A 15,173-nucleotide genomic window follows, 5' to 3' on the forward strand; every position below is an offset into this window, starting at 1 on the left:
CGGCTGAGGCGCCAATGGGCGGTTGGGGCTCCACGGGGCGGGTCTGGGGCGCCATGGGGCGGCTGTGGCGGTCGGCGCGGAGTTGGGGGGCCTTGGCCGGGCTGCGGGCGCGGCCGGATAAGTTCGGGGGGGTGAGCGTGGATCTGGGCGAGCTGCGCCATCCCCGCCGCCTGGAGCGGGCCGCCTTCGGGCGGTGGCTGCGGGGCAAGTGGCAGGGTGGGCTCGGGAGGTTCGGGGGAGATGGGTCGCCCTCTTAAGGGGGCTGCGATTTAGCCTTGAGAAGAGGAGGCTGAGGGGGGACCATAAGGTCTGAAAGGAGGTTGTAGAGTGGAGGGAGCTGGCCTCGTTCTCCTAAGTGACAGGGGACGGGACAAGGGGGCGTGCCCTCGAGCTGCGCCAGGGGAGGGTCAGACTGGATATCACGAAAAACTTCTTCACAGAAAGGGTCATTGGGCACTGGCAGAGGCTGCCCAGGGAGGTGGTGGAGTCACCATCCCTGGAGCTGTTTAAAAGACGGGTAGAGGAGGTGCTCAGGGACATGGGTTAGTGGCGGATGGGAATGGACTCGATGATCCCAGAGGTGTTTTTCAACCTAGTGATTCTATGATTTAGATGAGACATTGGGAAGAAACTCTTCACGGTGAGAGTGGTGAGGGCCTAGCCCAGGTTGCCCCGGGAAGCTGTGGTTGCCCCATCCCTGGAGGTGTTCAAGGCCAAGTTGGATGGGGCCTTGAGAAGCCTGGTCTGGTGGGAGGTCTCCCTGCTATGGGACACCCAAACCATTCTCTGATTCTATTGAAGGGCTGCCCTTCTCCTGAAGGAGCTGCCTTGCCCTATGAGGGGTCTGCCCCTTCCCCTTGAGGGGTTGCCTTCCTTTGAGAAGGAGGTGCCCCTTTCTTCCCGTGAGGGGACTGCCCCTGTCCTTGGAGGGAGCTGCTCCATCCTTGAGGGGTTCCACCCCCTGTGAGAGAGCTGCTCTTCTCTGGAGGGGGCTGCCTTCAGTTGTATGCTCTGGGCAGGAGGGCAGAGCCTCAGCCATGGTGGAGTGTGTCAGAAAGAGCAAAGATCCATTTCTCTGTGTCTTCGGGTAGATCCTAACGTAACAGGACGAGAAGAAATAGCCTCACATTGCACCAAGGGAGATTTAGATTGGCTATTAGGAAGTATTACTTCAAGGAAAGAGTGATGAAGCATTGGCACAGGCTGCACAGGGAAGCAGTGGAGTTACCATCCCTGGAAGGGTTCAAAAAAATGTGTGGCTGTGGCACTTTGGGACATGTTTTAGTAGGTACACTGGTGTTGGGCTGATGGTTGGACTTAAACAACATGGCCTTTTTCAACCTCGGTGATTCCATAAACCCCATCATTTTATGTCTAAACACCAAATCGTACCACATAAGATGCTGAGCTGGCAGCACTTCCTCTCCTGTCACTGCTGACATGTTTCTTGCATCAATGGCAGTTTGACTCTGTGGTAAATAAGGTGAAAATACAGACTTCAACATGTTAATCCTGGCTGTTGTTTAAAAGCATGGGGAGCAAGAGCAAGGGGGTCTTGGAGGGGTGGCAGAGGCCTTTGCCCTCCTTACCTTGCTCTCTCTTGCAGGTGCAGTGGCCTGTTGGCAGGAAGAAGGCCGTGTTGCCGTCTGGCTGCGCATCCCCATCTTCCAGAGCGGGTTTGTGACCACAGCTGCTGCACAAGGGTTTGGTTTCCATCACGCCGAGCAGGATGCATCCACCCTGACGCTGTGGCTGGGAGAAGGGCCCAGCAGACTGCCGGGGTTTGCCACCCACCAGGTGGGCGTTGCAGGTCAGTCACAAAAGTGTTTGCACCCATGAAAGAGCCTTTAGAGTGAGCGCTTAGGCCTGGGTTCAGCAGGAACCTCACCTCTGCACAACCAGTGCATGGAAACCGTCTTACTGCTGGGTAGTTTTGCAAAGTGAAGTGTGTCGTTCATGAACATACCTGTACAGCCATGCATGTTGCTAAAAGCAGGTCAAAAAAAAGAGAGATTTTTCAAATTATTCCAGTTTGAGAAAGTTGCAGAAAGGGGAGAGAAAGGGGAGAAGAAAGTGTGGCACTTAGGACCAGGTTCAGCAGGAAATCAGTGGTGCCTCTGCACAACCAGTGCATGAAAACCCACTTAACTGTTTGGGTAACTCCAAGCATGTTGTTCAGGGTTGCACCTTTACAACCATGCGTGTTCCTAGAAACAGGACAGAAAAGAGGTTTCTCAAATGGTTCCAGTTTGAAGAAATTGTAAACAGCTCAGGGGGAGGAAAATGTGGTCCTGAAGCTTTAAAATTTAAATATTGAATTTAATCATCTTTTTGAGAAAGGTATCTGAGCTTTCACCTTGCCATGAGAGAAGTAGAATTTCAAGGTTTAAGGAGTATAATTTTAAAAGTAAAAAAAAATTAACCACAAACTTCTTTGAAAAAACAAACAACAAGCCATTTTTCTGGTCCCTGTCCTTACTGTAGATGCTTAATAGTACATGCATCTACCTAAGGTGTGCTGGAGTTAAGGTCTGTAAGTGGGGCAAACTTGGCCAACAGGGATTGTTCAGGAGCTAGCTCAACTGTTAGCCTAAATTACGGAGGTCCAAAAGCTGCTTTAAACTGTTCTGGAAGTGCACAAGCAAAACGAATGTATCTTACAAACAAACAAACATCTGGACAGCATATGCTTACCCACTTAGACCTCCCACGACCACAGCTGAAAAGGACTTACTCTAAAAACTGAGGAAATTCCCAAGCAGCTAGATAAGACGGTTTCCCGTTTTTCTGTGCAGTGTGATACAGCATGATGATACAAGCTGATGGTGAGCCAAAAATACAGTCAACTGTAACTCAGCTTCACCGAAGGTGAATGTTTCTGCTCCCTGTCTCTCGGCAGTTTTCTCCAGATATGGAACTACCTGTCCCATTACTTAGCAGGGTCGCGTAATCTAGAGGTTGGTTTGGACCCCTCCTGCACTGGTCAAGGCTATGTAACACAGCACTTAGAGCAGAGGGACAGCCAGTATCCCATTACAAGCTTGGCTTGTTTGTCCCTGGCTTGCATGGACTGCATGGGGCATTCATTCTTCACCCGGTGGTGTTGAGACCCGTAAATAGAAAGGTGTCATAAGAGCCGCATTATTTTGTGTCGCTGTTATTATGCTGTGTAGCAGGTCAGGTGAAAGTAAGGTTTGGAAAATGAAGCTTTCAAATACAAAACAGCACTACAGCTTTTGGTACTGGTAGATTTCAGTTACAAAGGCAGCAGAGGGCAGTGTAGAAGCTGAAGATGGGCTTGGATTTTTTCAATGAACATGTTAGAGCATGTTTTCCTGAGGTATGAAAACCTCACTATTAAAATATGTGGCATTAAACTCGAGTAAGATAATGCATTCTCCCAAGAAAGCACTGTGTTACTCCTTATGGTTAAAACTTGCATGTTTAAGAAAACATGACTGAAAGGGGTTTTTTTCTGAAGGAGGTTTTGCATAGTGAAAAGTGCTATTTAAAAAAAAAATTATGTCATTTATGTGTTGTGACCCTGATGGTTATCAAGGAGGACTTAGTACAATAAAAATCATAACTTTGAAAATTTTTTCAAGTAAACATTTGAAAGTATGGAAAAATGCACTTTCAAAGCATACTTTGGTGATGTACTTTGAGATAAGCACTTTGCACTCTGCAAGTAGGGAAAAAACCTTTGAGGAAAGGAAAAGTTTCATTAAATGGGGATGTATTGATTTAATCATTTTGCACAGATTTAAAAATTGCACAGCATATAACGTATGTATTTTATGCTGCCACTTTTCAAACCTGTACATGTTTATTCATTATTAGGAGGTTTTTTTGAGAGATAAAGACTTAAGGAAGGCATTTGGGTAGGTAAATAGATTTCTGTGTGTGAATTAATGACTTGGGGTTTCTTTTTTTCCTCTGTTCCACTCACTCTCAGGAGATCTGAAACACATTCCAAGCATACGCTAAGCAGTTTGGATACCACCTTGTATATGTTTATTCCATTAGCTTTCTACTAACAGAGGGGGACCCTGGGTAGTGTGAAGGCTTAATTCTGTTTCAATTAATTTCTTAAATTATTATTTAAATACATGCATTTATATTGTAAGCATGTACGCATCAAACCCTAAGCGTGCATACAAAACCCCTATTTCGTGCACACAAAAAATATATATTTAGAAAGTTTCTGGATTGGAAAGGAGCAAATTTGCTGTTGATGAGTCTTCATCTCAAGGCTGTGGCCAGGTGGTTAAATACACAGTACCTAATCCCTTGAGCATCCTGAAAATAAAGAGTTGAGATTATGAGAGCGGTTTGCTAGCCTGCAGGAAGCCAGCACAGGGAGCAGACAACAGGTAGTGAGCCTGCATTGCCAAGTAGACCAGCAGCTGGTTTTCGTCCTGTCTGGAGTTTCCCACACAGTGAACACAGCACAGCCAGGGCTGGTGCCTCGGCATTACCCAGCCAAGCGATGACAAAGGCATGAATAAGCAAGGTCAGGCCATATTTTGCCAGACTAGATCAGAGTCGCCAAGTAGAGAGTAGCAAACGTTACTCATTGGGCTTGGCCATTATTGTTTAGAAATAGTGGAATATGTGATGTATCTTCCAGCTAACTTACTGCATCCGTTAGTAGGCGGCAGGATTTTCCAAATATGTAAAAGTACGAAAGAAAAAAAAAAAAAGCTGCTGGTGCATTAAATGATTAAGATGTTTTTGAAACATTGTTTTCCAAAGTTCTCTGCCTCTTAGGAGGAAGTGATCTGTCACCCAGAAAGTGACATGCTTGTAAATATGCCACCTAATAGCGGCAAGGGAAGGAAAGTTGAGGAAAGAAAGTAAAATGAGAGGAAGAAAAGTAAATGTCATTCTCTTCTACCTCCCATGCAGTATAAGCCTTACAAGGTGGCTGTTGTTTTCATTGCTGCCCAGTCTCATTGTTGAATCAAAGTCATTGGAGTTGAAAAGGGAGAGGGGTCTCCACAGACACACACATGGTCCTTAGCCTTGTCCAGTCGTGTTACTTACAGAAAGGTGTGAAACGAGCAGCAGTATAAATGTCAGACCGCACAGGGGGATGGAGTTAGGTCAGTTGTGAGAGTCCAAGGAACCAAAACTGGTTTTAAAACAGTTCCCAGGTTGTTTTGCAAAGCAGTATCTATTCCTGCCTGGTGATTCTTACAATGCAAGCAGTTGTGTGTGCTCCTTTCAGGAATGACAAGTGCTTTTCATAGAATGATGGAATGGTTTGGCTGGAAGGAACCTTAAAGCCCATCCAGTTCCATCCCCTTGCCATGGGCAGGGACACCTCTCACCAGACCAGGCTGCTCATGGCCCCATCCATCCTGGCCTTGAACACCTCCAGGGATGGGGCAGCCACAGCTTCCTTGGGCAACCTGTGCCAGTGCCTCACCACCTTCATCCTGAATAATTTCTTCCCAATGTCTAATCTAAATCTTCCCCCTTCCAATTGAAAGCCATTCCCCCCTCATCCTATCACTCCATGCCCTTGTAAAAAGTCCCACCCCAGCTTTCCTGTAGCTCCTTCAGGTACTGGAAGGCTGCTCTAAGGTCTCCCTGGAGCCTTCTCTTCTCCAGGCTGAACAACCCCAACTCTCTCAGCCTGTCTTCAGAGCAGAGGTGCTCCAGCCCTCTGATTATCTTCATAGCCTCTTCTGGACCTGTTCCAACAGTTCCATATCCTTCTTCTCTTGGGGATTCCAGAACTGGAGCATCTTTGCATATGTGTTACATCAGTCCCAAATAAAAACAGGCAGAGATTTTTTTTTCCCCTCCATTACTCATTGTCAGCAGCTGTCTGAGGGGATTTTTTTTTTAAATTAATTTTCTTACCTATTTCCCAAAAGAGTACATCCCAAACTAAGCTGTGTTGCAATAGTGATTACTTGCTTAGGGTATAAGTGTAAACCTTTCCAGAAAGTCATCCTGGCATTGCATGATTTAAGGCTCCAGGTGCCACATTTGTAGCAAGAATGAGTGTGTAAAGCCGCAGTTAGAGCCTGCAGCCAAACTCTGATCTCACCTATAGTTACCAGCTGTGGCCCAGTGAGCTTCAGCACAGGGACTCCTGTGTTACACCTGGGAAAATGAGACCAGACAGCAAATCCTGTTACTCTTCTTGCTTTGGATTTAGGTATCATCTAGCAGACATTCTAGACATCTGACAGAATGTCACTGCCAAAAATTACATTCACAGGCATCGATTTCTAGAGAAAGAGAAAAAAAATGTTTTTTTCTGTTTGATTCAAATCACAGTTTCATTTCTTCAGAAACCCTCCTCGGTCTCAGCCAACCATTCTTGGCTGAAGAATGGCTTTTCTAGAGAACAATCCCTGCAGTCACAGCATGCATTGAACTTGCTCCTGTTTTCCTTTTGTTCCCTCTTTTAATCGCTACAGTGCTTGAACCTGGGCACTGCTGAATATTTACAGGAGGAATGAAATCATAAAGTCACAAGCCTGGGGGAAGCAGATACGTTACTACCCTCTTAAAGTACATCCTTTGATATTATTGAAGGAAGACTGGTATTTCATCTTGTAAGCATTCCTCCTACGTATAAATCTGCCCTGTATGGTTAAAAAGCAGAGGGGGGGGGGGGGTTGAGCTGGACACTCATGCCTTAATAATTCCCTTCTGTGGAAATACTTCTCCATAGCGTTTTAAATGCGTAGATCATCAAGAGTCTGTCCATATACTTTTCCTCCTGCTGTAAAATGTTATAAGCATTTTTTCATCTTTACCTACTAATTTGAAACCCATGGATGACTGATGTGGAAAAGAGCCTGGTAGGTTGCAGCACTGTACTCATTCTGCTCACCACAGTGCACAGCTTTAAAATCCGAGAGAAGGTCTGTTTTAAAGGAAAGACTTTTTTAAACTCTGACCAATGCACATGACGTAATGATTAAACACAAAAGCACTTGGGTTTTAAAAAGTAGGAAAACTTGTACTCTGCGGGAGAGTCATGGGCTGAGGATGAGGCTACAAGGAAGAGCTGAACTTTTCAGTCATACATCCGGATTTGGTTTTTTCTTATTCAAGTGAAAATGTCACTTTTCCACGTGGAAGCAGTGTCTTTTGGTTAACAAGTTGACCCAGATTACTGTGCAGTTCCTGTCATGAGTTGTTAGCTGGGCAGCACAGTACGATTTTATAGTCAACTGCTTGGTTGAACGTTATCAGTAGCGCCAGCCCATTGAGTACTAAACCTTGTGTGTTATTAACCAGAAACCACTCCGATCTTCACTAGAGCACGGAGGAGTTTCAGTATTAATTTCCCTGGAGAAAGGCTCTTGCCCATCGTGGCTCCTCAGCCAGAGTCACTGGAAAAATCTTCTAGGTTTCAGGCAAGATTACAGACACGTCTCTGCTTAAGCAAGCAAAGTTCTGACAATAACACAAGCCAATTATTCTTTCCGTTTCTTGTCTAATCTGGAACTTCAATGTGGGTGCTACTAACTTTGAATTTTTATACCATGTGCTTAACCTTCTTTTCATACTCTATTGCCTATCAGTTTTCCACCAACAAAGCACTTTCTGCAGTTCATCCAGATGAATCTTGGTAACTGCAAACTGAGTCCCAGTAGGAGTTTATCAAAACATTAATTTATGGTTGCTAAGATTGAACATTGTCATCTAATACTTCATATTTTTCAATATTATCTCACTACTAGGTGCTGTTTTAGATGAAAGCTCTGGAAGGGTGTTGGTCGTCCAAGACAGAAATAAGGTAAGTTGGGTATAAGTTATGAAATAGAGAAGTTTATTTAAAGAAGCCTATGGGGTAGTATAAAACAAAGATCATCTTCTTTTCATGCCAGTCCAGAATTGTGACAGAAGTTACTTCCTTTCAATAGTTTCTTAGAACACCTTTATCAACAGATCACTGTTGCATTTGAAGAGGGGAAAAAAACTACTTTGAAAATCAATAGCTTTGTTTTCAGTTGTAACTGGTGATTGAAGGAGCAGAATTGAGTTTCTCTTCTGCTTAGAGTTTTTTGTTTTCCTCTCTAACTGACCCAAGACTCCCCGATCTTGTGGTTGAATCCCCACAGACCTCTAGAAAACCGTCATGGCTCAAAGCAGATTTTGGCAGAAGGATTCTGCTTTTGTTTGGTTTAAAAAATTCCAGGCATATCTGTGGCTTTAAATAAGCAATAACATGGTTGGCCGTGCCCTGGAGACCACCTTTGTAAAGCAGGTGTAAAGATCATTAATTTCTCACAAACCAAAGTGCTTGACCTCGCTACAAGGAATGCCAGACCAGAGCACATTGGTGTGGCAGTGGTGGGTGGTGTGATGTGGCTTGAGGTAACTGAGCATCTGTCCCTGGCAACATCTTCCAGCCTCTGTCAGGCTAACCTGGGTTTTAATAGAGCAAGTGCAGACACCTTACTGGCTCGTTAGCAGCTGCCTGTGCTATTCCATTTAAAATGTACTCAGCTTCCATTATGCTTTCACTTGCAAATTTCATAGAAGCATCTCCAGTCCAGTGACCGTAACTGCAATTGTAGGGTGGAAAGAATCACAGCTTTGTAATCAGTAACTGAATCACTCTCTGGTGCATCATTTTTATTTTATAGTGTTAAAACTAAGCCAGACTCTCACTGGCTGCATTCTTCTGCCTTCCTGGAAATAGCTACAAAGAGATTTATTCTCGGGACCCAAATTAACCATCACTTCAGTTCATTGGTAACTACAACACTGTGAATGAACTTGATTGAAGAGTGCTTTCATAGGCAGGTTCAATCATAAACCACAGTGGATTTGTAACATGACTTCAGAGGAAGTTTTCTGTAGACTTTTAATTGTATATTTTTACTTACCATAAGGCAAAATTTTTGAAGGCCTTCTCTTTAGCAGGACCTGGAGGCTTGTGTTCAGTAATTAGTAACAAAAGTATCCATCTCCAGAAATGGTCCCAGTTCTATAGACTACAGGAACCCAACAGCACAGAATGAACTTCAGAAATGCCAAGTTTTATTTTTCCATTTATGCACACAAATTCTGTACCTGCATGCTTACCTTTCATTAACTGTCTAAGTCAGTCTGAGAGTAAAAGGGGAAATGGTACTTTCTGCATACGTAGAAGGGAACGGTAGTTTCCGAAGCCCAGGAGGCTTAACTTCCTAACACTGTGGCTTTGTTAAAGCTCACACACAGCCTCTGTCCCTGTCCAGTGTTACAATAAGGCATCAGATGCGCTATTTGGGTTCTAGGTCCAAGTCCACACTCACCAGACATGAGCTCCTTAGCCTCTCAGCACACAAGAGGACCAGCCTGGCACCACTCTTCCCTCCAATTCATTCTGAAAAGCTGGATGCGTAATATTCCAGGTCAACTGTTTCAGCTTACCTTTCCAGAACAGAGCTGACAGCACAGCAGGTGAGGACGGTGAAAGGAAAAAAGGGATTGTTTCTGACTCCTCCCTTTACATCGCTCTTATTGAGTGGATAAAATTTAGTACAAAACCTGAAGTGTACGCATACCCATACATTTCTTGTGCAGTGAGCAAGTAAAATCCCGGTGCAAACAAACTGGCTCCGATGGTTGTTTCCCAGTGTCAGTTCCAGCACTCCTCTCCCTTCTCCTTCCCTCCTAAAAGGACTATTTCCCTGAAATGGTGATTTTTTAATGGAAATGATGTTCTGAAAGCTTAAGAAACATTTTAAGCAGCTCGTGGAATTCCAAGACCTGTTTGGGTTCAGCCATGAAAGGGCAGTTCCACAGCCCTTTCCACACTAAGATTTCCAGGAACTGAAAGCAAATCTGAAAGCTGGTAGACAAATGTATGTATTTTCCATCTGCACTATTTAAATCTATTCCTTTAAATCCCTATCCAAGCCCTTTAAGAGTGCCCAGAAAAAAAAAAACATTTTCCAGTGTAGTCGGTGGAGTTTCAAATCACTGGAAAGCACACAGCTTCCCTCGCTGTGCTGCATTGACAAGAAAAGCTACTTTTTTATTTGTCCTGATCATACATTTTTTACTGCACTAATTTTTATTTGAAAGTTAACCTCTTCCTACATAAAACTTATACTAAGGAAAGAAATAAAAGGAATAGCACACAGATGTAAAGGTAGTGCCAACAAATCTTTGTGAGGCGTAGGGACTGGGACTCCTTTCCCACCACTATCAATAACAGCACCAAGTCCGCATTTCACATTGTTTTAAGTACTGAACTTTATTGCAATTCAATAAATGATTCCATATATAAATCACACACCAGGCCTCAGGTTTTTGTATTCCATAAAAACAAATAAGTGACACTTAATGGTTATTACAGACACACAAAGTCATCTTAAAGCCAGTGCAGTACAGAACAGTACTACAATCATACCTTTCTGTAAGATTAAATATATATACATTTTTTAAAAGCCAAATCCATGGGAGTGGAATACATTAGTGATTAAATACTAAAGATTATATAGTCTGTAGCAGCTTTTGTTAATATTCCTCTACTCTAGGTATCTAGCAGCAACGTTGTGTAATGACTGTTAGCTTGTATTTTCAGTCAGTAGCTGTTTTGTTCCAATATTTCATACAGACTGTCGGTATCCGATCACCACATTAGCAAGAACAAACAAGTTCCTACTTAAATCTCTACTGCTGTTTGTAAGAGTAATTACAACACTGCAACTTCAACAGAAAAAGTCATCTGTTAATTGTCTCCTTCATAGTAAAAGAGTACAAAACAGACTGTGTGCTTCATTAGTATTTTTTCCCTCTACTGCAGACTCTAAATGCGTGGAAATTTCCAGGAGGTCTGTCTAATCCAGGCGAAGACATTGGTAAGTCTTAGGATAACAGGTCAGATGTCAACAGAATTATAAGGTCGTTAACAATACTGAGATACATCGTGACCCACATCACTCCTGTGACTAATCGCTTCTTTGGGTTAATGGTGAATAGACAAAGTGACACGATCCACTGACCTTAACAGCAGTGGGGTAATGTTAAATTCAAGGCAGACCAGCTTTGTATTTATAACATTTACCCTTTCCCACAATTTCTCTTCAAGGAGTGCTTGAAGCCAGCTTTTATAGAGTTTTGTAGGCTTACTGGATATGTTGTAATTGGAGCCAAAAGTGCAGCGGATTAAGGTAATCAGTCTATAGCCCAAGTAAAAGGGAATCGGCGAGCTCTCAGCTCACTTGGAATCCAGAGCTCTGAGCTCAATCACATTCTGAGCAAAAATTTCCAGCTCTCCATTTTTAATGTGCAAAACTAAATAAATACACTTGTTTCCTTCCACCCATTTGTTTGTTTAGACCAAGAGCTGTTGGGCACAGGACCAGCGTACAGCGCAGTGCCCAAGTCCTGGGGGTACCCAGTTTCAATCAGAAACATAAGGCACTTCTGTTTTAAAAAGCAATGCTGATTTGAGGAAAGCCATCATTTCTACCCAGCATGGCACAACCAGGAGTGAACGCTGCTGGTTACATTCAAAGGTGAACAAACAAGTGTGCTGACAAAGAGAGAAAATTCGGCTTTTTCTTCTCCTTGTATCTCACTCCTTAAAATTACAATGCATAGACTGGCTAATTCTTAAGTTATACTGCAGTTATTAGGTGGGTCTTGGTTTCAAAAGTTGCATTAATTTAGCCCCCCATCAGTATTCAGATACGAATAGAGGCCAGTAAGTAATGCAGGACTCACAAATGTTACCCAGAACAATGCATCAGCTCTGGCAAATCCGGTACTGAGCCCCAGCTTCCTAAATCTTTCTCACACCTTAGAAATATCTCTGTGCAACCTCAACAGTCCCTACGCCAACGTGGAGGGCTTGTATTCCAGGCAGCAGGATATGGTTGAATTGTGGGGTTTGTAACTCACGAGTCATGTTTTAACTAAATCTTTTTGTCAAACGTGGTGGCAAGAACCAAGTTATTTGAATGATGGTGCAAATACATCTAACACAGTGACATAGATTCATGCTTTCGGGAGAATCCCAAATGCCGTGTTTGGTGTCTGGCCAGGCACCCGTCCACTGAGAATAACAGAATCATTAAGGCTGGAAAAGACCTGTAAGATCATCCAGTCCAACTTCTAATGAGGAAGAGTGGATCTAGGTTGGGAGATAGCAGAGGGATTTTTGTACTGAGGGAAAAGACTGACCAGCAGTGGCTACTGCTTCCCCAGAGCAATACTGTTAATGAGTCAGCCAGTGGCCATTCCTTAAATAACAGGAGGGATTATGGCAGGAGCCATAATGGATGTAAGCACTGAAAAAGATCCAAGACAAAACAAGTCTCTTCCAGCACCCCTCCTGCCACTACCAAATGGTATAATAATAAACACTACAATTCTTTGCTTCATGTCTTAATATTGCAAGAAGATATAAATTGTTGAAGCATAAAATATGATAGAGCTTAATTTTACTTTTTATCTCATGTCAAACCTTAGAAACTCACAGTCATTCAGGGACTATATTTCAAACTACAATCACAAATTGCAGTTACACAAAGCCTGAAGATCCTGTGATTATATGAAATGACAAAATATACGGCTGCCTACTTTAATGAGTACAAACTGACTTGCATAAGTAATTTGAGTAGTTTCATAATGCAGATTAAGCAAAGTGCACACATTTTTGTATTTCAGTATTTCTGAAACTCAAGCCCTAGTGTTTCTTCTCATTTAACTGTAATGATATATTTAAACAGAAATATACATTTCAATAAAAAAGAAAAGAAAAAAGGCACTTTATCTAAAAGCAAAGCTCAAAGCATAAATTAAATCTGTAATTATTTCATTTTTCTTACCACAGCCTGCCTTGGCATTGCTTGTAATCTCAGTTGTTCGCCCTTTTTGAACACTTCTGGGCAATACAGCCCCTTGCCCAATAATAAAACCACTTGCCACAGGGCATCTGCTCCATAACCACCGGTTTAAACCAGATAACCACAGAGGCCTGGACAACGTAAAACAATCTCTCCCAGGGTCAACAGCGATAAATCACTATCTTCCTCCATGTACTTTTTCCACATATGCAGTAGCCTTTTAACTAATGAATACTGTGACAAAGTCACAAACAGAAATGCTCTGCAGGCAGCATGTGCTCGTGCATCTCTGGTCTCACAAAGACCTGTACGCTTAGTGTAAACCTTACAGATCGTTCCACTGCAGGATGGACGCTCAGCTGAGGCAGAAGGATATGCAGAACTGGGGACACATATAGTTGTTTGGCCTCTACTGGATAGATCTTTCTCTTACACATTTCCACTAGATGTCCTGACATTATTATTGGAAACTACCCCTAAAACATGCGTTGCTTACCTCTGGCACTCCAGATGCAGGCTTCCGTAGGAAGGCAAATCTCTACAAGGTTCTGTAAAACCTATTTTACTTTCGGAAGTGAGCCAACACTCATTTCTCACCGAAAATGAACCAGCTGAATTAGACAGCAATGCAAAGCAGCTACGCACATTTACCTCTCAGGCAAGACACAACTGAGTTTATCTAGATTTGAAAATACCCCAGTGTTTTCCCTGCCAGTAGCCACCATCAAGCAAGCAGGAGCTGGCTGGATGGCAACAAACTACAGAGACCCTCCAGACCCCTGTGGTTCTGGCTGTTTTGATAGTAGGGAATGTTAACACTTCCGTTACTTTGGCTGGTGTGCACAAACTGTATGGGTGCAGCACATTTTCTGCAAGAAGGGGCTGCGTGCTGCTCTGCTATTATGGTGTAGTTGAGATGTCACAACACACTCGAGAGAAATTCTAGAAAGGACTTGGTACCAACTTTCACGTTCTTAAAATGATCCTTTTACCCAGGTTGTTACACCTTGTGGCACAGTGCAGTGAAACAGTGATTTGATCGAGCGATCTGACGCACGTACAGTGTTGGGCTGCACAGGGTCTGAACCCTACACCTGACAGCGGCAAGCAGGGAGACACAGGCCGAGATTCAATGGCCTGAAAAGAGGGTGCAGTGCTATCTTGGACCAAGAGATGAGTGGAGCCGGCAACCTGCAGCGTCTGTTTCAAAACCATACCCTGTACAGTTACCACCAAAAGTTTCTTACTTCTATCATTTTATAGGATATACACAAAAAAGCCTTGTAGTGATTCATTCTCTTTGGAGACCAAAAACTAACCTTATCCTTGGGTTGAAACAAATAGGCTTACACTCTGAAAAGCTTGTGAAGCAGAACAGAGAATGCCTTGACTTAGAAACGTTCTGTGATCAAAAGGTGTACAGAGTGTTAAGCCATTCTTCTCTGTATTGTAAAGATTGCTCTTCTCACCTAGGAGACACAGCAGTTCGAGAGGTGTTTGAAGAGACTGGCATCAAGTCAGAGTTCAAGTCCATCCTAAGCATAAGACAGCAACACAAACACCCCGGAGCCTTTGGCAAGTCGGATATGTACATCATCTGTCGCCTGGAGCCCTCTTCCTTCAACATTAGCTTCTGCCAGCAGGAGTGCCTGAAGTGTGAATGGATGGACCTCGACGAGCTCGCCAGGACGAAACACGCTACTCCTATCACCAGCAACATAGCTAAACTCTTAGTTTATGGATACCGGGAAGGGTTTGATAAGATTGATATAAAAATGAGAGAGTTCCCAGCTGTTTACACAGGCCTGTTCTACAAACTATATCACAGGGAGCTGCCCGAGTCCTATAGAAACCTTACATCATAACAGTAACTTTCACATTTCATTATAACAACAATAATTTAGAAATGTTATTGTAGCGTTATTTAGACCATAGTAAAACTATCTATGGACTTTTTTTTAGGTAATTATTAGAAAGTAATTATTTACTCTATTCTCTAATATGCTATAGAGATATAAATTAGTTTAAAAGGTAAATATTCCTGTAAGTGTGCATCAGATTTATCTTCCTTTACTCTGTAAAGCAAACAAAGTAAATAAAGTAGCTCTACATAGGTACTTAGCCGAAAACAGAAGTGTTACTGAAAATAGATTTTCGAAGTAATTTTACCTCCACACACACTGGCACAATAGGTGTAAAGAGCAATATAAGCACAGTATGAAACATTCCTGTTTTAATCTGATATCTGCAAAAGTAGTTCATATATCAGCAAATAATTGTTTATGGTTTTGGTAATTTGGAGAGGAGCAGGAAACTCAGCTTCTTCAGTGTAGTGTAGTGTGTACGTGCTTG

At 43.0% G+C, this 15,173-nt stretch overlaps 1 protein-coding gene across 3 annotated transcripts; it reads left to right on the plus strand.

Annotated features, from left to right (window-relative positions):
• NUDT6 (nudix hydrolase 6) lies at nt 1-15,165 on the plus strand. 3 transcript variants are annotated; one of them, XM_054065101.1, is made up of 5 exons: nt 1-21; nt 1,607-1,810; nt 7,713-7,768; nt 10,775-10,829; nt 14,295-15,160. In XM_054065101.1, exons 1-5 carry the CDS (start codon nt 15-17, stop codon nt 14,684-14,686), a joined length of 714 nt encoding a protein of 237 aa, XP_053921076.1. In that variant the 5' UTR covers nt 1-14; the 3' UTR covers nt 14,687-15,160. The 3 variants fall into 3 exon arrangements, with proteins under 3 accessions (XP_053921076.1, XP_053921077.1, XP_053921075.1); XM_054065102.1 differs by lacking the exon at nt 1-21 and adding an exon at nt 54-204 and having other exon boundaries at nt 14,295-15,165; XM_054065100.1 differs by lacking the exon at nt 1-21 and adding an exon at nt 238-640 and having other exon boundaries at nt 14,295-15,161.
• The last annotated feature ends 8 nt before the right edge of the window (nt 15,166-15,173 follow it).

The sequence above is a fragment of the Cuculus canorus genome, chromosome 4 (assembly GCF_017976375.1).
Source record: "Cuculus canorus isolate bCucCan1 chromosome 4, bCucCan1.pri, whole genome shotgun sequence".
Classification (NCBI taxonomy): Eukaryota; Metazoa; Chordata; class Aves; order Cuculiformes; family Cuculidae; genus Cuculus; species Cuculus canorus.

What these genes read in the sequence shown, in the direction of transcription:
- NUDT6 (XM_054065102.1), top strand. Translation starts at nt 54, where the DNA reads ATGGGGCGGCTGTGGCGGTCGGCGCGGAGTTGGGGGGCCTTGGCCGGG. An exon ending in CCACCAGGTGGGCGTTGCAG is followed by an intron (nt 1,811 to 7,712) that starts GTCAGTCACAAA and finishes TCTCACTACTAG; the next exon opens with GTGCTGTTTTAGATGAAAGC. An exon ending in TAATCCAGGCGAAGACATTG is followed by an intron (nt 10,830 to 14,294) that starts GTAAGTCTTAGG and finishes CTTCTCACCTAG; the next exon opens with GAGACACAGCAGTTCGAGAG.